Source organism: Ambystoma mexicanum, chromosome 5q (genome assembly GCF_040938575.1).
Source record: "Ambystoma mexicanum isolate Mex_15411 chromosome 5q, UKY_AmexF1_1, whole genome shotgun sequence".
NCBI classification, from domain to species: Eukaryota; Metazoa; Chordata; class Amphibia; order Caudata; family Ambystomatidae; genus Ambystoma; species Ambystoma mexicanum.
In genome coordinates this window covers 778,950,447-778,975,309 of record NC_090933.1, presented here as the reverse complement: position 1 = coordinate 778,975,309, position 24,863 = coordinate 778,950,447, and the positions used below count along the sequence as shown (strand labels likewise).

At 44.8% G+C, this 24,863-nt stretch overlaps 1 protein-coding gene across 2 annotated transcripts in view; it reads left to right on the top strand.

The window, feature by feature from the left end:
• Positions 1 to 24,863, top strand: part of LOC138497657 (early endosome antigen 1-like) — a 734,693-nt gene that overhangs the window by 423,064 nt on the left and 286,766 nt on the right. The window contains exons 7-8 of one of the 2 annotated variants that reach the window (XM_069621253.1): positions 18,129 to 18,283; positions 20,785 to 20,944. In XM_069621253.1, the coding sequence (XP_069477354.1) occupies positions 18,129 to 18,283; positions 20,785 to 20,944 (315 nt within the window). Of the gene's footprint in view, positions 1 to 18,128; positions 18,284 to 20,781; positions 20,945 to 24,863 lie in introns of both variants that reach the window. The other variant, XM_069621252.1, reaches the window with a different exon arrangement.

Genomic DNA, 24,863 nt, shown 5'->3' with positions numbered 1-24,863 from the left:
ACCATCTAACTGGTCCCTTTCTGTTGGTCCAACTCTTTCTGAACCTTGTGCGAGACTTTTGGGCACTTTCAACCGTGTGACCATGGACACATTTCGACCGGAGCCTCTTAAAGTGGGTCCGGCCTTGTTAACTTTGGCTTTACCATTTTAACCTGCCTTTCTCTCCTACTGTGTTCGTCCGAAAGTGTTGGGATCTGTTTCTATCTTTGCTCTGCCTTTCTCTCCCTCTTAAACCGATTGATTAGAGTGCCATCTTCGTTAAGCGCTCTTCGCTGTCTGAAAATAAGTGTTGCTTTACGTAAGACTTGTCTAATAATCATTGAAGGGAGTGTATATCTTTTAGTGACCGTGTTTTTGAACTGCTTGATATTAGTGCCAGTGTGTTTAACTAGATGTGTTTTTAAATAAATAATTATATCTCTTTTACACCAAGCTCTGGTCAGTGTTTGCTTGTTCTACTGTGTTCTAGTGACCTATTGTGAATACTCTGTATACTGCCTAACTCTTCTTGAGAGAAGTCTGACTGCTCAGCCACAGCTACCAGGTAAATCTGGGTGGTACAGACTGCTAACAATTGGGTTTACTGCCAACCACCTGTAGTCTTAAATCTTTTGCAGTGGTCCCAGAGGGAACTGCACAGGTTTCTGCCTAACAGACGTTCAGCTTCACAATAACAGACGCAGTTCGAGAAGGGAGCCTCCACCCTTGGGAGGACACTAGCGCCCCACGCACAGCAACATTTTGATTTGTTACGGGTGGTTGCCGAGCAGCCCCCCCCTTGCACCGCCGCATCCCCGCGGCCCCAGAAACTAAAACAAACAAGCGCTAACATGCATCCATTGGGATTGCCGAATCACTGCTGGTCACTGAAAATCCATGAACGAACCTCTCGCCATGAACAACAAATCCATCGGGCCAATTCAAGGTAGCAACGTGGAATATCCGAGGGGGTAACATACCGTCTAAAGCACGAAAGATTCTGCAATTCCTCCAGCGACACAATGTGGATGTGGCCATGATACAAGAGACCCACCTGTTGCCGCACAGGGAGCAACTCTGGGCCCGAGGCTGGGGTTGCCATCGTTATTTCTCCTCCTACTCATCGTACGCCAGAGGCGTGGCCACCCTCATAAGTCCCAAAGAAGGTTTTTGCATGATAAAAGTGGAAAAAGATACGGAAGGAAGGGCCCTCCTAGTGCAGGGAGTTATAGCTGGGAGAGAAGTTATATTCGTGAACACCTATGGACCCAACGTAGATGGGGCAAACAATTTTGATTGGGTGCTCAATCACCTCACACAATCTAACACAGCAACCATAATATGGGGCGGAGATCTAAATACACACCTAGATCCACAGAAAGATAAATCACAGACCCCAACAGCCCAACTGGCGAAAGCCAGCCTACAAGTGCAAGAAATATGCAGAGCATACGATCTGGTCGACATCTGGAGACATGAGAATTGGGAAGACCGTGAGTACACTTTTCGCTTAGAGGTACACCACACAAGTTCCCGCATAGACTACCTCCTCGTATCAGCACGAAGCACGTTCCAATGGGACAAATGCCAAATCCTCCCGAGAACCTTCTCAGACCACGCCACAGTGACACTAGAATGCAACATCGCTAACAGTAAACCAAAAACACCTCACTGGCGCTTCAAACCCGGAGCACTGACTGACCAAGTGTTTACGTCCAAACTACGAGAGGACATCACTACCTTCATTGATCTCAATCAAGACACAGTTCAATCAGCAGTGATCCTCTGGGAAACACTGAAATGCTATGTAAGGGGGGTTTGCATTGCCAAAGAAAATGGGATATTAAAATTAATACGACGCAAACTGGCCACCAGCAAAGAGCGCTTGAAATCCCTAGAGCTTCAGATCACTGCTACAAACCAAATGCACAGCCAAGCGGATCTCAAAGAGGAACTACTGAAGTTTAGGTCCACAGCAGAACGGGAGCTGAAATTCTTAACACGCGGTCATCAGATACGCCAATACGGAGAGGGGCAGAGACCTGGAGTCCTCCTGGCCCGCTTGATTGCCGCTGGCAGGAATCCCACCTTGGTGGAAAGAGTGCATTCTACACAAGGTGCACTGGTTCATACCGAAGAAGAAATTGTTGATGTGTTCCAGACTTTCTACCAGGACCTTTACAGTGCAGGACACCCAATAGACAGCGAGATCCTACATAATTACCTCGCCGACACAGAACTATACTGGGTAGAGAGAGAACTTTGTGAGCCCCTAAAGGACCCCATATCACTAGAGGAAATCCTAGAAACGATAAAGTCTACCCAATTCCAAGGCCCCCGGGCCAGATGGCCTGACTGGGGAATTTTATAAAGCTTTGGCCCCCATTCTGGCCCCCCTCCTGTTGAGAGTATACGAGGAAGTGGCAGAAACAGGAATCCTTCCTCAGACACTAAGAGAAGCTAACGTAATCCTGTTGCACAAAAAGGACAAACCACCAGAGGAATGCGGATCGTACAGACCGATTTCTTTAATAAATCTAGACAACAAAATCCTGGCCAAAATTCTAGCCAACAGACTACTTCCACTAATGCCGGCACTGGTACTCGCTGACCAGGCGGGCTTTGTACCCGGCCGCAATACGACATTCGGCATTAGAAGAATGTTGGCAGCCATGGCAGCTATTGACCCCTCACAGCATGCATTCGCTGTCCTTCTTGATGCGGAGAAGGCATTCGACTCTGTCGAATGGCCCTTCATGTTCGCGGTACTCAAGCAACTTGGGCTTGGGAACCATTTTGTCAAACTAGTGTCGCTCCTATACAGCGAACCCCAATCAACCATTATTCTTGGCGCAACGAAATCTACAGAGGTCAGAATCCAACACGGAACCAGACAGGGATGCCCACTCTCAGCCCTTATATTTGCACTGGTAATGGAACCTCTGGTGTCGGGCATACGTGCAAGGCAAATCCATAGAGGTCTTTCCATAGGACCCCATAAGCTAATTATCTCCCTTTATGCCGATGACATAGTACTATTCATTCGAAACCCCAATGAAAACTTGAACCCCACGATGCACAAAATAGTTAAATTTGGCACAGTTTCAGGTCTAAAAATTAACCACTCCAAATCAATTATCTTCCCCCTAATCCCCAACACTCAGAAATTTGCAGATGACTACAATTTCAGGTGGGAGGGCTCCCGAGTGCGGTACCTGGGGATTCTCCTATCCTGAAGCTATCGCGAAGCCGCATCGAGGAGAAGGCCAGAGGACAAGGCCAACGCCGCTCTCTGCAGCTCTCCGCTGCGAGAGGCCGCAGATGGCGCACAAAAACTCTGCCAGTCCAGGTCAAGGTAAGGCCAACATCCCCTATGCCCCCTTGTTTCACGCTTTATCTGCATGCCCTCCGCTGCACAACAGTAGGAATGCGCGCCTACGGTCCCGCACCCTGCTTACCAACCCCAACAGCTATACTCCTACCATCGGTTACCGCAACGCCAGGTTGGCCACAAGAAGCCAGCTGCCAGCACTCTTGTGCGCAGCCACCAAATGCACCCTGGGCCCCAGGTTCACCTCGCAGTCCCCTGCCACGACGCAACAAGTCTTCAAGTGTTGTACTTACAATCACTACCCCTCCATTAACACTAACTTTCTATCTCTACTTCCGCCCCTTGGCCCCAATGTAACTACCGCTATCCCCCACTCTGCCACTCTGGAGTGTGTGCGGCCCAATGATGTTCATATGTTTGCTGGTCCCACTGCTGGTGTCTCCATTGACTGTGTGCTGCCCAATGATGTTCATATGTTTGCTGGTCCCACCGCTGGTGTCTCCATTGACTGTGTGCTGCCCAATGATGTTCATATGTTTGCTGGTGCCTCCATTGATTGTTTGCGGCCCAATGACACCTTTCTGCCCCCTAATCTTACCGCTGACACCGCCGTGACCACCCCACCTAGTTCCTCTGATCTTCCTTCAGCTACCAGCCTCCCACTCCCCCTGCCTCCCCCCAGCCGCACGCTCATGTGCGCCCTGCTCAATGCCCGTTCTGTACCAGCCCACGCCCTCGACATCAATGACCTGCTCATAAAAGACGAACTAGACCTCCTCATCCTCACTGAAACCTGGCTCAATGAAAGTTCGGGCCCAGCCTTATCATTGGCCATCCCACCTGGTTACTCCATCTACAGGAAAGACCGCACCTCTCAGAGAGGTGGAGGCGTTGCCCTCATCGCCAAAGACACCCTCTCCATCAGAGAAGTAGAAGGCATCCTTGACAGCAATAGCGACTACCTCCCTCTAAAAATCAACGTATCAGCTAACTGCACCATATCCATGCACATTGTCTACAGACCCCCAGGACCGTGCACCGACTTCCACGACACACTCATCTCTGCACTCTCTCATAACATCAAAAAGACCTCACAGGTCCTACTCCTCGGTGACCTTAACCTAGGGTTGAACGACCCCAAGGACTCCCCTGCAAAACTCCTCAAGAAGGCACTCTCCAACCTAGGCTTCACGCACTCCATCTCCCAGCCCACACACATCAAAGGACGCACCCTTGACTGGGTCAGCCATCACAACTGCACCCTTCTCATCAAGGACAACAACCCTATTCCTTGGTCCGACCACCACTACATCCAATTCAACCTCGGAACTAACAAAGCTGCTTTCTCCCCGCCACCACCCTGCCCCGACACGTACTCCAGAAGTTCACGCCTTCTCACAGCTGAAAACCTTGCACCCTACCTCCTTAACCCAGCCCTTCAAACCCCCTCTTCGAACAACCCCGATACCTTAGCTATCACCTTTAAGGATATCATCACATCAGCTGTGGATGCCATTGCCCCCCTAACTCTCAAAAAAGCCAAAAAAGCCAAACATGCCAACTCCTGGTTCTCCAAAGAACTCCTTGATCAATGTGCGCAGAAGAGGGTTGCTCTTTCCACATGGAAAGCAAACCCGTCTGAAGCCACTAAACAGAAATTCAAAGCCATCTCCAAATTATATAAGACCAACATCACTCGAACAAAGGCTGCCTCCTTTAACACCAGGATCGCTGACGCTAAATCAGGCTCCAAGGAACTATTCACCATCTTCAGGGAACTCGAAAAACCATCTGCCCCCCCCTCCTCTATCATCAAAGATGACAAATGGTGTAACAGCATTCAATCTGCCATGCTTGAGAAGCTTAACACTCTCCAAAGTAAAATTCGTGGCCACCAAAAAGCCCTCTCCGACATTATAGCGAACATGCATGCTAAGCCACCCACCAAGACCACGTCCTCCCCGCTGTTCGAATTTAAAGATATCACAGAGCAAGAGGTCATTACCCTGCTCAACTCCATTAAACCTTCCAATTGCAAAGGGGATGCATGCCCCGCCAGCCTCATCAAGGATTCCGCACCTAGCCTAGCCCCCTTCCTCACGGCCTTTATCAACTCATCCTTCCAATCAGGCCATGTCCCATCAGGACTTAAGGAAGCTTGGGTCCGCCCACTTCTCAAGAAACCCTCTCTCGACCCAACCGTCCCGGGGAACTACAGGCCCATTACGACTGTACCGTTCCTGCTCAAAATCTTGGACAAAGCAGCTTACCTGCAAGTCCAGAAGTTCCTAGAGGACAACCGCCTCCTCGGTCTACGGCAATCTGGGTTCCGCCCTCGCCATGGCACTGAAACGGCCCTCCTAGACCTGAAAAACCAAATGGACGATCTCAGAGACGCAGGCAAACCTGCCCTTCTACTGCTCCTTGACCTCTCTGCAGCGTTCGATCTTGTCGACCACAATACCCTGTGTCACCACCTAGCCACACAAGCCAACTTCTCCCCTAAAGCCTGCCAATGGATCACCTCCTTTCTCAAAGATAGGGCCATGAAAGTCTTTTCTGAAGTTGCTGCTGCCACCCCCAGCCTCCTCACCTGCGGTGTCCCCCAGGGTTCCTGTATCGCACCTACTCTCTACAACCTCTTCACGAGGCCACTGTTTAGCATCTTGGACTCCCTGGGTATCTCATATACCAATTATGCGGACGGTACGCAGGTACTCATCCCACTCACGGGCGACTACCTAGCGGACTCCAACACCCTCTCCTCTATCTACTCTACCATCCAATCCTGGATGGCGGAGAATTGGCTTTGCCTCAATGGTGAAAAAACCGAACTCCTCCTTACTGGCTCACCTTTCACCCTCGACAATCTTGGAGAACAGTACGCCTCCTTCACCATTGATAATATTCCAATTAAAGTCTCTAACCATGTTAAGACACTCGGAGTCTACCTTGACTCCGACCTGTCGATGGACAGACAGGTCAATGCCATCGCCGCCTCATCAGCCTACTACACCAAAGTCATCAACGCAACAAGGCCTTTCCTGGCCCGTCAAAGCAGCCTCACGATTGCCAGGGCCATCATCGGGTCAAGACTTGACTACTGTAATGCCCTTCTCGTCGGGACCTCCAACAAAAACATCGCCAAACTTCAGCTAGCCCAGAACAATGCTCTAAGGGCAGCCACCGGCACCGCAAGGAGAGACCACATCTCCGAAATCAGAAGGCAAGTGCATTGGCTCCCTGTTAAAGAAAGAATTGTCTTTAAAACTCTTGCCATTACCCACAAATGCATTTGCGAGCTTGCCCCCCCCTACCTGACGAACAGAATCACCAGGCACTCCGCCACAAGACCGCTTAGATCTTTCTACGCCAACACCATTGTCAGGCCTACCTTTCGGAAAGTGCGTGCTGGTGGCTCCAGTTTCCCCACCCTTGCAGCCACGCACTGGAACGCCCTGCCACCTCACCTCAGACTCATCGAGTCCCACCTTGCCTTTCGTAAGGCTATCAAAACCAGACTCTTTGTGTGACTTAACCTGTTTCTGCCTTTATGCCTGCTAACTTGTAACTAAGAGCCTCCGAATGTAATCTTAAATCTGTGTTTCCTCTGTAACAGCGCCTCGATGCCTCATGGGCTGCAAGTGCGCTTAACAAATGCAAATAAATAAATAAATAAATAAATATCTTCCGAGACAACTACGAAACGACGCTGAAGTCCCTGCATGAGAAAGTGGGCAGAGGGAAAACACTGCCACTGACGCTCTGGGGGAGAGCGTCATTGGTCAAGATGGTAATTCTTCCCAAACTTCTCTATCTGTTTTCCAATATACCAATCCTAATACCGCTTAGCTACTTGAAGAAAATAAAAAGCCTCATATTGGAACTAATCTCGGCTGGTAAACCAGAGAGGGTAGCCTACACAACACTGATACTACCAGTGGCCAAAGGGGGCCTGGCGCTCCCAGATGCAGAGCGATATTACTGGGCCGCCCAGGCACAATTCTTGAGCCACTGATACACCACCCACTTCATCAGACCACACGTCCAGATAGAACGAGCCCTAGCCACCCCCAACCTATTAAGAGCAGTCATTATCAGCCAGCAACCAGTGCCCCATACCAACATGAATGTGGTGCTATCCACTTATGCAATCTGGAAAAAAATCGCCCAAAAATACAGAGTGCAGTTCAGATACTCGCCCCTCCTGCCCATTAAATTCATTCCGGGGATACACCTCACAGCAGAAAAGGTTTTCCACCAATGGGCCGAGAAAGTGCAAGTGCTCTCACTAGACGACCTGTTTGTCGATGGAACCTTCATGACACCACAACAAGCTAAAGAGAAAGGCGGCTCCACTTCACGCAACATATTTATGTACTTTCGACTGTGCCATACGTTCCAGGCCCTCCTCCCTTCATTCCCACAACACCCCCCAACGTGGCAACTATTACATGGCATGATACAGGCACAGGGGGAGGGAAGGCTGGCCTTGTCAATATACAGATCGCTCGTGGCAGACACAGCTCCAGAAAAAAAACGCATAAACGAGAGGTGGGAAAGGGCACTGCAGGCCCCCATCCCAGACAACGAGTGGGAGTATATACTGCAGCAGACTCAGAAATTCGCACTGAATTCGCGCTTCAAGCTCATCCATTTTAACTACCTGCACCAAACTTAGTACACCCCGGCCAAAAAAAGCAAACACCGACCAGAGTCAGATACAAAGTGCTAGACATGCGGAACACCATCAGCTGACTTTATCCATCTTGCATGGCACTGCCCAACGGTAACGTAATTCTGGTCACAAGTCCTCCGAGAGACAGAAGCAATAATAGGAGAGGAGCTAAAACCCACCCCCACGATAGCGCTGCTCGGAATGACAAAACAGCTAACACCTACAGTGAGGAAATTAGCAAATGTGCTCCTAGTGCTGGCGCGCAGCTGAATTGCCATGTCATGGGGCTAAGGTCCAGCTCCGTCAATAGCAAAATGGCAGAAGGACGTGCTTTACTGTCAAGTAGGAATTTATTAAAACACTGCCATTGCACGCACGCCCACCGGACAACTGGGGCCCCTACATAGCATATCTGATCAATAGCAAGGACGAAACGCCAACGGCCTCGCCCTCAAGGCAACCAGTGGATTGAGTAAAAACGTGAATCCGCAAACAATTTGAAAGGAAGTGACCAGCGGGGGCAACAGAGATGGAAAGCTTTAGAAACAAGAAAAGACTCCTCAAAGTATGGGGGGGGTTGGGAGGCGGCGTGGGGACACAGGGGCTTATATCGGCATCGGTTGACTGGCCCATGGTTGGGCAGTCCAAGTTATGGTTGTAACAGCATGTTTTGAAACGTATAAATAAAGTTTTTAAAAAAAAAAGCTATAGGCCAATAAGTTTAATTAATGTGGATAATAAAATTCTGGCCAAAGGTTTGGCAATGAGATTGGAGTCATTGCTACCAAAGCTAATACACTGGGATCAGTCAGAATTTGTGAGTGAAAGGAAAACGTAATATCAGGAAGTTATTACACACCATATCAAAAGCAACAGATTGTCAGGAAGATTCAGCGTTCCTATCACTGGACGCCGAAAAAGCCTTCGACTGGGTCAATCGGGAATTTCTATTTAAGATCTTAGAGAAAATGGGTTTTGGCGACCAGTTTAGGTCCTGGGTTAAATTGCTTTACACCTGTCCGACTGCAGATGTCAATACAAATGGGCAGAGATCAGAAAATGTCAATTTGGAGCGGGGCACAAGACAAGGGTGCCCACTCTCATCGTTATTATTTGTCATTGTGATTGAGCCATTGGTTATAGCTCTGCGGTCAGACACAGAAATACAGGGAGTGAAATGTTGGGGCCTTCAGCAAAAAGTGTGGCCATATGCCAACAATCTGCTCCTTGTGCTAAGTAATCAAAAACAAATGCTTCCAAAAGTAATGAATGTCTTATCGGCTTTCAAACAGTGTTCGGGTTACAAAATAAACTGGGCAAAATCAGAGGTCTTACCTCAGCACACATTTGCAAAAAAGAATTTAGTCACACAGTTGGGGTTTAAATGGTGAGCTGATAGACTCTTATACTTGTGAGTACGGATAACACCGGGAATTAAGGACTTCATTAAGGAGAATATGAATATGGTCTGTTCTGCATTTAAATTAGACATAGAGAAGTGGAGGCAACTTCACCTGTCTCTTTTGGGGGAAGGTGAATGCCTTGAAAATGGTTTCGACCTCAAGGATAAACTATGTCTTAGGCATGATACCAGTGGATATTGAGAAAAAAATATTGGATGGAACTGGACAGGATAATTCAGAGCTTCCTTTGGGACCAAAAGCCACCACGTTTGAAGCTAAGTAAATTGCAATTGCCCTTGTCAAAAGGAGGTTTGGGAGTACCAAACTTTAAAGCATACCATTTTGGTTTTTGTGTCACAATTCATAGTCGACTTTTTAGATGCTGTACCAGAGGAGTGGGTGCTTGCTGAGACTAGTTTTCACAGACCACTCACACCAAAGGCAATGTTGACGAAAGTGTCTAGAACAGGCGGTATAAAGGATCCTATAACTAGAAATACAAGAAACGCATGGAAGAAATTGGATAGTTACCTTGGAATTGATGCCATGAGAGACCCAGGGGCCTCAATCTGGATGAATCCAAAAATCAAAATAGAGGGAAAAGTTATTTTCTGGCATGAGTGGTTCCTTTGTGTTGTGAAATGGCTTGGAGACCTTTACAAGAATGGGCATTGGATGACGGGGAAAGAAATTCAAACTACCTTTAATATTCCAAATTTCAGTGGAACAAACTATCGGAAAATTAGGAAAGCTATTGGGGAGATTTAGGTGAAAGATGGATTGAATTTGGACCTGTTCAGAAAAACTCCAAAACCAGGAGAGAGAGGGTTAGCTAGCCGTGTATATGGAATGGTTGTGGCTGCATACAAAGGAAATTATTTGTTGAGAGAGGAATGGAGCAGGAGAATTGGAAGCGAGATTGATGAGAGTGAATGGTCTTGTATGTGTGAAAATGTCAAACTGTGCTCTTTGGGGTTAACAGAGATATCATGTCAGATCAAAATCTTGAACCAGGTCTTTCGGATGCCAGAGCGGTTGCAAAGGAGAGGTATGAGTGATGATTCAGACTGTTGGGCTTACATACAGGAATCCAGAACGCTAGAACATATGTTATGGGATTGCACACGAGTGAGAGGATTTTGGTTAACGAGTATGATAATATCTGTGAGAAGGTTAAAGGTGAAAGACTAAAATATGATTTCAAGACTTTAATATTGGGCAGTGATTTGATGTTAGAAGATCTGACTACAAGTCAGAAAAAATGGATTTTCAGAAGCGCTATGGTGGGTAAAAAAACAATCCAGAGAGGATGGAAGACAGCAGAATCTGTGGATATCGCAGTGTGGCTTGCAGAAATGCATAATCAGGCAGAGATTGAAAGAGTTCTTTAACGCAGATAAAAGAAAATTGTATTGTTTAAAAAGATTTGGGGTACAATTCTTACATTATACTGAGTGATGGAATACAAATGTGAACCTTGAACTTTGGGGGGGAAAGGATTTGATTTTATTGTATTAACATTATAAGATGTATTTAATATATATATATATATATATATATATATATATATATGTATGTAAAAACAAAGTAGCCAAATTTAGTGCACTGCCTAACTCGTAGCTGGTGCTAGGAAAAGGAAGCTTTGACTGAGCTCCTTAATGTATAAAAAAACACATATAAATGGAGGGTTGTAACACTACAAAAAAAACCACAAAATATGCCAAAGGTATTCCCAGCACTCAAGACCAAAACACCTTCTTACAAAAATACTTCGTTTTTATTCATTATAAAAACAAGCAACCAACTGTGCAAAATATGCAGTAAAGGGTAGGTATAAATCAAAACCTCCCCATGGCATACAGGTTTAAACAACACTCACCCCCCAGGGTGGAAAATCGCCACGCGTTCCGCCTGGATATACCAAGCTTCCTCAGGCTGATCAAACTCCACATCCGTGTAAACACAACCCATTTAAAACTTAAGGAAAGCAACTCGAGCGAGCAGCTCCTCCCCCCTCTCATTCTCTCCGATCACGTGATCGCTTAATGCCGCATTGAAAAATACATGAAGCGGCCCACCATGGTAGAATGACTATATAGTCATTGTGTTCACTATGAACACAGTGCACTGGCCATAAAATATATGCCATCTTGATATGCGAGTGTAGGGACAGAGAACTCCTCGCTCCACGTTGCATTTCCCTAATTAAAATCATTAATTTCTTTAAACATTTACTTGTGTTGAATTGCGCTAGTGCACCTTTTTATAACATGGGTAAACCTTATCAACCTTGACAAGAATTTTACCCATTACGTCCCTGGGTTTGTAATGTGTTACTCTAAAAGCCAAACACGGCACGACAACAAATTCATAAAACACCAAAGCTCTCCTTTATAGATGTGGGACATAGTGCCCTCTAGTGGAGAAAAGCTATATCTCTTTTAGTTCAATCTTATATATAAGGCTTTCACATGCTTGGAATAATTTCCATTGTGATTATATTTATCTATAAAAATGCATATCCATTTGGATGTTCAGTCTTATTTATATAAAAGACATGCATTTACCACCGCAGTTCTAATTGCTAGACGTGACTAATGCATACTAAAAGGGACAATATTCAATTAATGATCCTATACAGCAAACCACAATATATTTACAAAAACTATTCAAAGTGCAAGTGCTCATAGTTTTCAAACTCAAACATCATATTAGATGATAAAATACTAATGTAATGAATTGTAATATAGTACTACAACAGTAGCACCATATTACTCACTAAAATAGGTAATTCCCTCTTGTCAACAAAAACAGCAATAAGGGGATATACCAAACTTACTAACCAGGGTCCTGTTGTTGCATACACTTACATAGACATCCATCCAATCTATTGGAGAAATACAAACATCTCTGAATCAGTGTTGAGTCCATTCGGCCTTAAGGTATCAAATTAACAGATTAGAGATGCCTCTAATTGCCTGAGTTTCAGTTCTCGGTTACCCAGTCTCTTGTGTTGTGGGACATGGGCAAGACCAACAAATGACATTTCCTCCACATTACCACCATGTTTCTCTATGAAGTGTCCTGTCAAAGGGTTGGTTATATCTCCATTCTTAATGGCTCTATAATGTTGGAGAATCCTGAGCTTAAGCATTCCTATGGTCGATCCAATATAGTGAAGACCACAGGTACAGGTAATAGCATATACTATAAACTTAGTCAAGCATGTAATTCTATGTTTATATCTCCATGATAGACCATTGGAACTGACAAATGGAGTTTTAGATCAAAGCTACACATTTTGCAGTTCGCGCATTTACGAAAACCTCCCAAATCCTGTTTCAAAAAGTGGCCTGACTTGGTAACTTCTGTGACCACCATACTTGGTGACAGTATATTCTTAAGAGTTGGCGCTTTACGGTATGTCACATTGGGAGCTTTATCTAGTACCTTCTCAAGATCAGGATCTGTCAGGAGCACATTCCAATGTTTTTTCATAATTCGTTTAACATTTGTAGCTTGATGATTATACCCTGTTATAAATCTGATCTTCTCCTGTTTCTTACTAGTTTGAACTCCAAACAATTCCGTTCTTTTCGGAACTTCTGCTTTCTTAAAGCAGTTTGTGACTACATGTTTATTGTAGCCTCGTTTGACAAACCTTTTACCAATCTGCTTGGCTTCTGTCTGGTAATCTAATGCTTTGTATCTAAAACTCCATTTGTCAGTTCCAATGGTCTATCATGGAGATATAAACATAGAATTACATGCTTGACTAAGTTTATAGTATATGCTATTACCTGTACCTGTGGTCTTCACTATATTGGATCGACCATAGGAATGCTTAAGCTCAGGATTCTCCAACATTATAGAGCCATTAAGAATGGAGATATAACCAACCCTTTGACAGGACACTTCATAGAGAAACATGGTGGTAATGTGGAGGAAATGTCATTTGTTGGTCTTGCCCATGTCCCACAACACAAGAGACTGGGTAACCGAGAACTGAAACTCAGGCAATTAGAGGCATCTCTAATCTGTAAATTTGATACCTTAAGGCCGAATGGACTCAACACTGATTCAGAGATGTTTGTATTTCTCCAATAGATTGGATGGATGTCTATGTAAGTGTATGCAACAACAGGACCCTGGTTAGTAAGTTTGGTATATCCCCTTATTGCTGTTTTTGTTGACAAGAGGGAATTACCTATTTTAGTGAGTAATATGGTGCTACTGTTGTAGTACTATATTACAATTCATTACATTAGTATTTTATCATCTAATATGATGTTTGAGTTTGAAAACTATGAGCACTTGCACTTTGAATAGTTTTTGTAAATATATTGTGGTTTGCTGTATAGGATCATTAATTGAATATTGTCCCTTTTAGTATGCATTAGTCACGTCTAGCAATTAGAACTTCGGTGGTAAATGCATGTCTTTTATATAAATAAGACTGAACATCCAAATGGATATGCATTTTTATAGATAAATATAATCACAATGGAAATTATTCCAAGCATGTGAAAGCCTTATATATAAGATTGAACTAAAAGAGATATAGCTTTTCTCCACTAGAGGGCACTATGTCCCACATCTATAAAGGAGAGCTTTGGTGTTTTATGAATTTGTTGTCGTGCCGTGTTTGGCTTTTAGAGTAACACATTACAAACCCAGGGACGTAATGGGTAAAATTCTTGTCAAGGTTGATAAGGTTTACCCATGTTATAAAAAGGTGCACTAGCGCAATTCAACACAAGTAAATGTTTAAAGAAATTAATGATTTTAATTAGGGAAATGCAACGTGGAGCGAGGAGTTCTCTGTCCCTACACTCGCATATCAAGATGGCATATATTTTATGGCCAGTGCACTGTGTTCATAGTGAACACAATGACTATATAGTCATTCTACCATGGTGGCCCGCTTCATGTATTTTTCAATGCGGCATTAAGCGATCACGTGATCGGAGAGAATGAGAGGGGGGAGGAGCTGCTCGCTCGAGTTGCTTTCCTTAAGTTTTAAATGGGTTGTGTTTACACGGATGTGGAGTTTGATCAGCCTGAGGAAGCTTGGTATATCCAGGCGGAACGCGTGCCGATTTTCCACCCTGGGGGGTGAGTGTTGTTTAAACCTGTATGCCATGGGGAGGTTTTGATTTATACCTACCCTTTACTGCATATTTTGCACAGTTGGTTGCTTGTTTTTATAATGAATAAAAACGAAGTATTTTTGTAAGAAGGTGTTTTGGTCTTGAGTGCTGGGAATACTTTTGGCATATTTTGTGGGGTTTTTTGTAGTGTTACAACCCTCCATTTATATGTGTTTTTTTATATATATGTATGTGTATATATATATATATATATATATATATATATATATGTTAATTATATGGAACTTTGTATTATTTTTTTTGTTGAACATTTTATTTTAGTTTAAACTATATACAAAGTGACTATATGGAGCAATGGTGCCCGCACAGGATCAGAATATTGGACATTGTGGGATCCTGAAAGAAATACAGACATTTGGAAGGAGAGAGAATACTTCTGGTGTGGGGAAGAAGGGATGGGGGGGATGACTGTTGAATTGACATGTTGCTGTTATACAATATGAAAATTAATAGACACACATGAAAGTGAGCAAGAGAAAAATGTAAACTTACATAGTCAGTAATATCATATATGATGTAATAATTGATCTCATCAATGATGTGTATGATGTCGTTAGTGACACCCATCAGTGATGTCAACAGTGATGTCATGTATGATGTAATTAGGGATGTCACCAGTGATGTCATCATTTTGGGCATACACTGCGCAACAGGGGGCACCAAGTTGAGGTGTACTTACTTCAAATGTGAGTGCTGAATTTCAAGGGTTTTGTTGCATTCAATCTGATTCCCTTAACTCTCTCTTTATAAAGGTTGTTTCACTGAATATATATATTTATTTATATATGAACCTGTCGATGGGTGGTTTCTGGGTGCAAAGGCATTCTGGTTTTTAGGAAAATGTATTTGAACTTGTTGTAGGGGTAGTCCCTTCGGACGTGTCTTTGAACATCCTGGCTGGTATGTTCTCTTTAATGTGTTGTCTTCCCGTCCGTAACATTCCAACCACATTTAACCTTCACTGCTTTTAGGTTACCGGAGAACACAAAGGACCTTTACTTACTGTATCTAAGTACTGCATTTTTATGATTTAAAAAAAAAACAAATGCAGTGATGCTATTTTGTGCAACAGTCACACATCTCCACATTTGGGGCATGCATGAATCTCAGTGATGTGGGTACACCTTCATGTCTTTATGACATTCCTCTCCATTTTATCGTTCCCTACGTCTTTTCTGTCTGGCCCTTTTTCCCAAGCCCTACCTTGTGACACCCCCACAGGGCTCCAGCTTATGGTGCTTTTTTAAGTTCTGCATAACTCAACTTTGGTGCAGAAAACCGGGCATGGGGCCCCTGGCTTACATGTACTTTGCTTGGGCATCAATAGAAAGGGGAGCAGTACGTTAGAGTTACTTTTACTGTGGGCCATGATTGCGAGGCACAGTCTAAATCTGTGGCTGTTCATTTGAAGCATACCAAAACTACGCCATTCTTCTTTGCAATATTAACTTGTTTTTGTATACAGCACACACTACGTCATTGTTTTTTACTTTTGAGAAGTGGACTGAATGGACTTTAAGCAAGCTGGGCTACTGAATGGCCCGAGCCATCTCTCACCTCACAGACCAATCCAATGGCCTCGGTTGATTCCTATCACAGATGATTGGTGAGCTGGGATCAGGTCCTAAGTCATGCCACAACTTCTTCAGGGCCACCAGTATGTGACTGCCTGGCCACTGGTTTTGACATTGATGTTGAACAGCCTCTTGGTTCCATTACTTCTCTGGTGGTTGGTTTACCCTGTATTCACTTTGCAGTTGCTTTTTAATGTGGCCTGGCCCTTTTGTTCAGTGCAGTAGCCCCTTCCTGCTCCTGCAACATTGTCACTTCTGGTGGCGCTCTTGATGGCTGTGCTGCTTTTTGATCAGCTGGCACCAGCCATCCTGTGTGTCTTACCTGTGCAATCTGGTGAAACGGCAGATGTCGTGATTTTGAAAGAGGAGGTAAAATCAGGGGCACCATCTTTCTGTTTTGAGATCTCTCAGACGTGATTTTTGAGTATCCAGACAAAGCTTTGCTTGTGCGCGAATTGTACACTTGGGCACATTGTTTTGGGCAGTGCAGGACCTATTGCGTCTCGAGTGCTATGGCAAAATGGTTGCGGTTCTCTGGCTTCACAAGAATCACAGACTGGACAGCATGCTTCTTAACCAAATTACAAGCTTGTTGGAGGACACGTGGGACACATTGGTGGAGAAGTATGAGATCACGTCTGCCCCATCCTTTTTTTGCCCCCATTCACTGTAACCCACAATTTAAATCGGGGAGCATATATGCACTGGATGGAATCCGATTGTAGTAGAGACCTGTTTCATGGGGATGAGGTAACATCTTTGGACCAGTGCAAGGAGAGCTCCGGGATAACGAAAAACAATAGATTCAGGTACCATCAACTATGTCACTGGGTTTCCACCCGAGTCAATAGGGAAGCTGTCACGAGGTCCCTCACGCAGTTTGAGACTTTTTTGGCGGCTCAACGGGCACAAGGAATCTGATCTCACTATACAAGATTTTTACAGTAGGGGACGCAAACGCACATTAGCCATACATGTCCACGTGGGAGACAACACTGGGCAGGACCATCCCTTGGAACCACTGGGTCTTTTTGTGGAGGAACATAAGCAGACTCACAAGGGCTCCATCTTAGAGAAATATGGCATACGCTCTTGATACAATGGCAGTGCACGCCGGTTAGTTTGCAGAGGATGTACCCCCAGAGGGCTCCAGAGTGTTAGAGAGGGTGTGCAGAGTGAGGAGACAGGAGACACATTTGGTGGTTTTGCCTAGTGGTGAAAGCATTCTGGACAATGGTGAGAATGCGAATGGAGGAAATGTTTGCTGCAGGCCTGGAGATGGGGGGAGGTGGCCCGAATGTACACTAGGCTTGTGGGACCCGGAGACAGCCCCTCATCATAAACCTCTCTTTAAAGCTTGTGGTACTAATAACGGTGGCTCTACTATTAAAATCACAAAGGTGGAAAATTAAGAAGGCACCCACGGAGATGGACGGAATACAGAAAATATCGGATTGTGTGGCTTCAGAATGGGTCACCTAGTCCTTTCAGATGCAGTGCATTAGGTTTCGGCAGGACTGGGGCCCAGTGTTGGAATTTTTACATAAAAACGTCATCCGTCCATTATGTCCACAAAGACGGTCACTTCTGAATCTTGTGTAAGGTGGACTTTGGGTGGGAGCGAATCAATTTGTGCGTTACATGATGGCTGGGGGCTTTGGAATCGGTGATGGGTGAGGGGAGGTAGGCGGACCTGGGAGTATTATTGTTCAGTCATTTGGAAATACCAATGGTACAAATTTGAAAAAAACTGAATTGTTTTGCAGCAATCGTGGCAAAAAAAGTGAGCGTGCACATCTTTCATTTATAAGACACACTTTCATTTGCCTCCATTGGTATAGAGATATAACTGGCATAGCACATTTTCTGCACTTGTGCCAGCCCTTATGTCAAATGCCACTCATTTACCAAGATAATCATTTATTCTCAACATCATGTTTTAATATTTTGGTGCTGGCACATTTTCATTGCTTCAAATGTTGTATTGATCAGCTTCAACGCCAGGTCCAACAGCATCAAGGTGCGGAGGCCAAGCTTGCTGAAAACAGATCTGAATTCCTAAGATTGCAGACATCTCTTCACCAGCTTGAAGAAAACTACTTAACAAGCAGCCAGTCTATGCAGGAACAAATTGCTAAAGAACTTCGGTAGGTCCACAAAGATAGCCTTCTTTGTATTTGTTTCTTATTCTCATCTAGTGCGCTGATAAATTATTGGTCATTAAATCCTGCACAAGTTCCCTAAATTGTAAATAAATATAGAATTTGAAGTCACAATCAATGGCAAAAACTACAATACTTGTTTGTAAAATACACTGCAGCACTTAAATATCTTGCTTTGAGTTGAGAAGATGTTGGGGTGCGTATTCAGATCCCAGCCCATCCCAAATGATTGAGATTGCAGAAAGTATACTAACACGTGGGGAACGCATAGAGGTGGGCTTAGGGGCGAGGGGGGAATTTTGTGGGTAGAGGTGACTGGTGGGAGACGCATGTATTGTGGAAGTCTATATTTATTTAAGGGAAACTAGCCATTTGTCTGCAGCAGTGTCACATAGAATACAATATGTTCATAACATGTACTAACACCGTATTTAAGAGTAGGCCTGAATCCTTGCAGGCTGTTTTGGAAACACAGAACAATGAGGCCTCCTCTCTCTCTCTTGATAATCACACCCCAAACCCCGGCAAGGTAGGGAATTTGCACGAACACACACATTCAAGTGTATCAAGTTAGAACTTTGTACAATTAGGCAGGAATGCGAGCAGCCAAATGGGAGTAGGGCTGTGGCGAGTTTGAAGGCCATACTCATGGGAGGCAGGGCAAAGGTCCTGAGCTGCCAAAATACAAGCAGAGATTTAGGACACCAGCGCCCCCCAGAATAATGGTCACTCCATTTGAATCACCAGATGCCCACGAATTAAACTCCTAAATCCTTCACAAATTAGATGAATTAGTAAGACATTCAGGGACTCCAGCCCTACCCCTTGGGAGGAGTAGCTGATAAAGGGGGAGCAGAGAACAACAAGGCCCGTGATTTGTACGGACGGAGAGCAAAGAGCCATGCCAATGCTTATATGATTGCAGCGGGGAGGCATGATGGGGGCGCCTGCATGTCTTGGTTGGGAAAAGAGTTTCTTTGTTTGCAAGGACCAGGCTGACCTCAAAGGTTCTTCTGAGCTCATGTTGACAGCCAGTTGCACATCACATGGTTACATCTTAAGATAGGGTGCTGCATTTCAAAGTCTAACCAATCATTTTACAGTAAACCAAGGTGAAGAGGCAGTTACCCACATGTGAACAAGATGGAGGAGAAGATGATAGGGCCAATGAGACACGGGTCTATATGTGAATATTAACATGTAAATAGGTGGTAGCCAGTTAGAGTGGGGGATGAACACTGTATATCGAATGTGTCAAAAATTACTATTTCTACACTTATAATGTGTTGTTTGTTTTGATGAAGGTAGAGATCTCCGTGTCACAATTTTTCTTTTTGTATACAAAATAAATCTCTTGTACTTCTCGAAAAAAAAGGATGCAGCAAGCTTTTTGTCCCTAGTGGGTTATTTTTGTGTCTAGTTGCTGCGAGATTACCCTACAAAGATCAGACAGTGGGCCTCATTACAAGCCTGGCGGTCCAGAAATAAGGGTGCCGGTAGCAGCGTACCAGCACCCTTTGCGGAGCACCAGTCTACAAGTATGCCTGCATGGGCTGTTGGTCCCGGCTGGTCTGAACTGTCGGGGGCTCTGACCCCTGCAGGCTTGGTTTTCACTGAAACACTGGCACCGTTAGCAATGGTGCCGGGGCTTCCGTGTCCCCATTGCCGTGAAGTCCTATAGGACCTATTCTCCTCCACAGGAATGGGGACGTACACTTTGCCGCCGCCTGACATCTCTGGCCGCCGGGACTTGTAATGTCCCAGTGGCACTGGAATATCAGGCGGCGGAACAGTGTTACGAGCTTGGCGGCAAACCGCCTGTAGCACCGGCGGTTAAGCGCCAAACTCGTAATGAGGCCCAATGTTATGAATTAATGGTGAGTTGTGTGATGCCAGAGAAAGCCCCCATGCCTGTTCATAACCCCCATAACCCTGAAAACCCTTATTAAATGAGACCGGAATACTGACTCATATGCTTATGCAATTTCTTTATCAATAAAACTGGTTTCTGGAGAATGATAGTTTTCACAGAATAGCAGGTGCACAGGTCTGAAATAGCTCTTGTGCTGCTTCGTACCCATGTACGGTGCAAAGAAGAGTTGTTACTCAGGGCCTGATTTACAAAACGCTTTGTAAATCAGGCCCTCTGTGTTCGAGCACCTTCAATTAATTACCATGGCTTGATTAAAAAAAAAAATAGCTTTTTCTGTGAACTTACTTAATTAATTCACATACTTGTGTAATTCCTCTTTAACACGTCTGCAAGATGCCTAATAAGAAATCCAAAAAAGCTGAACACTCCATTCGTTTAAAAGCAAAGAAAGGGTAATTAGAAAGTAGAAACTTGCGTTTCTACATTCCTACACAGGAGGCCATTTGCTACATCTGTTAACTTTTTTCCCTCTCTGGATTTAGTTTGTGTAACTGTACAACGTGTTTGGCAACCTATAACATAAGTACAACTACCAGTTTATTTTTATTAGCAGGGAAGCAGAGAAACTAAGGCAGCAACTTATGGAAAAAGAACTTTCTGCGAGTGAAGATAAATACCTGCGCAACAAAATGGCTGAAGATTGTGCACACTTGACAAAAGAAAATGGACTCTTGCAGTCCCAAGTGCTGGCAGCTTCCAAGCAACTAGAACAGGTAAGAGACATTCAGTGAATAACTGCTTAGTTTGTAGACACGGTGACAATATAATAAATGGAATCCATCGCTGTCTGTGACAAAAGGTTAATACACGAACTTCATCGAAAAATTCAGAACAACACACTGCTGCATTTGAATATAGTGAGCAGAGTGGCGGAGGCAGCCACTGGCTTTGGAAGAAGTCCCCGTTCTGCAATGGCTCTCTGTGCGGGCTGCAGCCACATGGGAACGCTAGCTTCAGCAAGAGCCTGGCAAATCTCTCATCTGTGAGAGCAGAGTGCTTAAACAATCATGAACAGTTAACACACGTGCAGTCTACGCGTAATGCTTATATCAATACAGCTACAAACAAAGGCAATGTCTTAACTGTACTGCTCAGCATGTAGATGGCGCACTCCTCTGAACGGGTAGCATCTCTTTGTTAAAATGGAGAGCCTGAAAATGGCGGTGGCTTGATGGATGTGTTATGGGTCAAAATAAGTGAGGAAAGAAAACAATGTGCGTTTGCAAGTCTTGCAAGTTCCAAGTTTGAAATCTGATGGGAGCACCCGACAGTTTAATGCACCGACTGAAGCGATCAATGTTGTGACCTGCAGGCCACACATCCAGCAACTGATGAAATACTGACACATTTTTACTTGGTGTGTTGGGACCTCACCTCACCTCCAGAAATTGCCCTGGCTGATTCCCAACAGAAATAACTTAACACTGGCCCATATGCATCACTTTCAGTTGGGGGCAAAGAGACAGCAACTGCCCTTCAGCCCCATAAAACGCTGTGGTCGGTTCCACCACAGTGAGGCATGTTTTTATCTCCTTTAGTAGTGGTGGGGCATTTTTAAACACTAAGAAAAACAGAAGCATTTAATTCACAATAGAAGTGTACTGTCGCAGACACAATTAAAATCTGTAGTCCTGTGTGCTCTTCGCTTCCCAAATGCAGTTTTTCATTTGACCATGTTTTAAGGGCCAGTGTCATACCCTGGACAGTACCCAACAGACTAGACCACGCCAGGGTTGAGGTGTAAACAGCGTTTTCTTTATTCTCTGGTTCTGTCTTTCTTATAACTTCAGAAAAGACAAATCAGATACACCTTCAGATAGATTACAATATAGATCATTTGTTCCCTCCTCCTCAGCCGCTATGTGAGAGGAATTACCCAAGCAAGTCTTAACCACTTAGTGTGTACAACCTCTCTTGGCTCCACTGTAATCCAAGGAGGAATAGATCAAACGCAGTTAGATCCATTTCCGTCTTTTCTCAGTAAGGTGAATCAAACTGCACCAATGAAAAAGAGATCTTGTCTGAAGCTTCAGTAATTCAAAGTTAATACAAGTCTTTCGCTCCTGGACTTGTCAAGCTCACCAGCAACAAAAAACACACCTTTTCGACACTTGTGGGGGTAAAATCCATGTTAGAAAAAAATGTTTAATATTTATTGGCGTATGTCTTGTGAACATTTCATATTTTGAGTGTACAATATTTATGTTTACATATTGTCACTTTAATTTAAAATTTCCCTTTATGATCTCATATATGGACATGGCTAAATGGCCAAATATTCTTATATTCATATCCGATTCATGATGCATATTATTCTTTGAGCGTGTTTGTATTATATAAATGGGACATCAGAATTAACAAAAGAGACTGAGCAGTGGGTCCTTCGAGGTCACAAAGATGGACTCCAGGATGTGATCATGGAAAATCACTGTCACGTGTAACAGGGAAACGGTGGCTTCCAGTCGTCCGGTGCAAGCTTTCTAAGCGGATCAGGCCAGGTGATTCATAAGCAAGGGACATCTGTATCGAGGGCGCAATCGTCTACCCATCTCTATGAACTGTACTGTGGAGGGAGGCTACCTCCTTAATAATAATAGATTTTTTAATTTAATTTTTACTTTTTACAGCGCGATCCTGGCCTGTAGGCAGCAGAGCGCTTCACAGAGTTCAGTGGAAGCCAGAGGCTAGCGCAGAGCCAGCGTTTTTAACAGTAATGCAGTAGCAGGAGAAGGACAGACTTCTGGTCCTTTCCTTCTGGGTAAGCGTGGACCCTAACCTTTTGATGGTGGAGCTACAGGAGGTGCGGGAACCTCTGGAGGTAGCTTGGGTTCCCTTGGAGACTACTTTGTATGTGATGCACACGGTTTTAAAGAGAATCCTTGTGGACAGGGGGAGCCAGTGGAGATCACGTGAGATGGGGGTGATGTGTTCGAATCTACGGGCACCCACAATAAGACTGGCTGCGCCATGGCAGGCAGCTTTGAGGCTAGCCCGGTACGTGGCTGGGAGCCTGGCAAGGAGGGCGTTACCCCCTTAATGTGTGAGAAGGCCAGTGCCTGGACTACTGTGCGGATGTTAGGGGGCGGATAATGTTCGTTTCGATTCCTATAAAGGCAGGAGTCTGGGGGCTGGGTCAGGTTATTGCCACTTTGTTCCGATACAGTAAACATGTCCTGGTAATTTACCTGCGAGACAATAAAACTGTCCCTGACTGTGCAGCTATCTGAGAATTGTGCTGTGAGCCTGGTTTCTCCGACATCCCCAACGCTTTTGTTCCTTGGTTGCTGATTTCCCAGCAAGACTCTTCTGCTCCTCTGTCGGGATGCAGAGATTGCCCCAGATCCTTGCGTCAATTGGTGCATCTCTTCCACAGTTGTAGCAAAAAGTGTAGTTTTCATTTTCATGGGCAGGGAAAGCTACATCAACCCTTTGGCCACAGTTTCCGCACGGGTGTGCTCGAGGGTCATAGCACCTGCCTTCCCTTGGTCCTGATATATAATCTTGGTCCTACTTCACTGAATTCTTGCACCATCTGATGTCCCTCCCCCCTCGACCTGCTGTTCTCCACATTTCACCCTCTGATATAATTTTCCCACACCCACCTGCTGTTCTCCATCACTCCTTTGGTTCGCTCTCCTCTACCCTCCTCCTGTAGCTCTCTCTCTCTCCCAACACCAAACTCTGCTCATCTTCTGCTCCAATGCTCCAAACCCCCACCTACCCAATTTGAGGTCTTCCCTTTTATTCCTGAACCTCTCTTCCCACAGGTCCGGACTCAGGCCCCCGGACTTGGGATTTGTAGTCTCTTGGGTTTTTCATTGATTTATTGTGAAAAGTCATTGCAGCTCCGTTGTTTCGTGAGCCAGTAACACTAGCAAGCCTTTAGGTGGGACTGTTGCTTTAAAACTCGTGCTTTCCATTTTAAAAGTGACTTGAGCGCTTTCCACACATGTGCGTGGCTTTTCCACCACTGGAGCTGAGTGGCTTCTGGGCGCTTCTGCTCACTACAGACGAGTAAGCATTTGCGAAGGGCTGTGTCTCTGAAGCAGATGGCCTCCAGCGCGGTGCTGTCTCATGCTGAACAGTGTGGTGGACATGAACAGAACTGTATTTCTGAGTTTCATTTGCTCTGCGAGATCACTAAACTGAGTCCAGATCTTCAGAAGGGCGGGGCAGGGGGACATTTTTGGGTCCCTGCCATATAGTTCTTGAAGTGCCAGGAACCGTGGAAAGGCAAGAGTGACAGTCCCCCCTTCCTACAAGAGGGATCTTGGTGAGCTCTCCATGCCGAACCAAAGCCTCCCAATTCCGTACCAGTGCCTTCATCCACTGGCTTGGGGATGTTCTCTGCCCCCAGGTTAACTGCGCTAGAAGTCCCCAAAGCAAGGAAGGGGATCTCGTCACACCAGTTAGAAGCACCTCTCTTGCTTAGAGGTGTGACCAGGGATCCAGATAGCGTTTTGAAATTGAACAGTATGTTGGAACAAAATTATTATTTTGGGACTACTAAAGTAATTCCCGTTCACGATTTGGGTATTTTTTTAGGTGTACAAATATATTGTATCACTGAAACTGGCATATTTTTGTAATTCATACATCTTTGCACCCAGTTATAGATGTTAAGAGGCATTT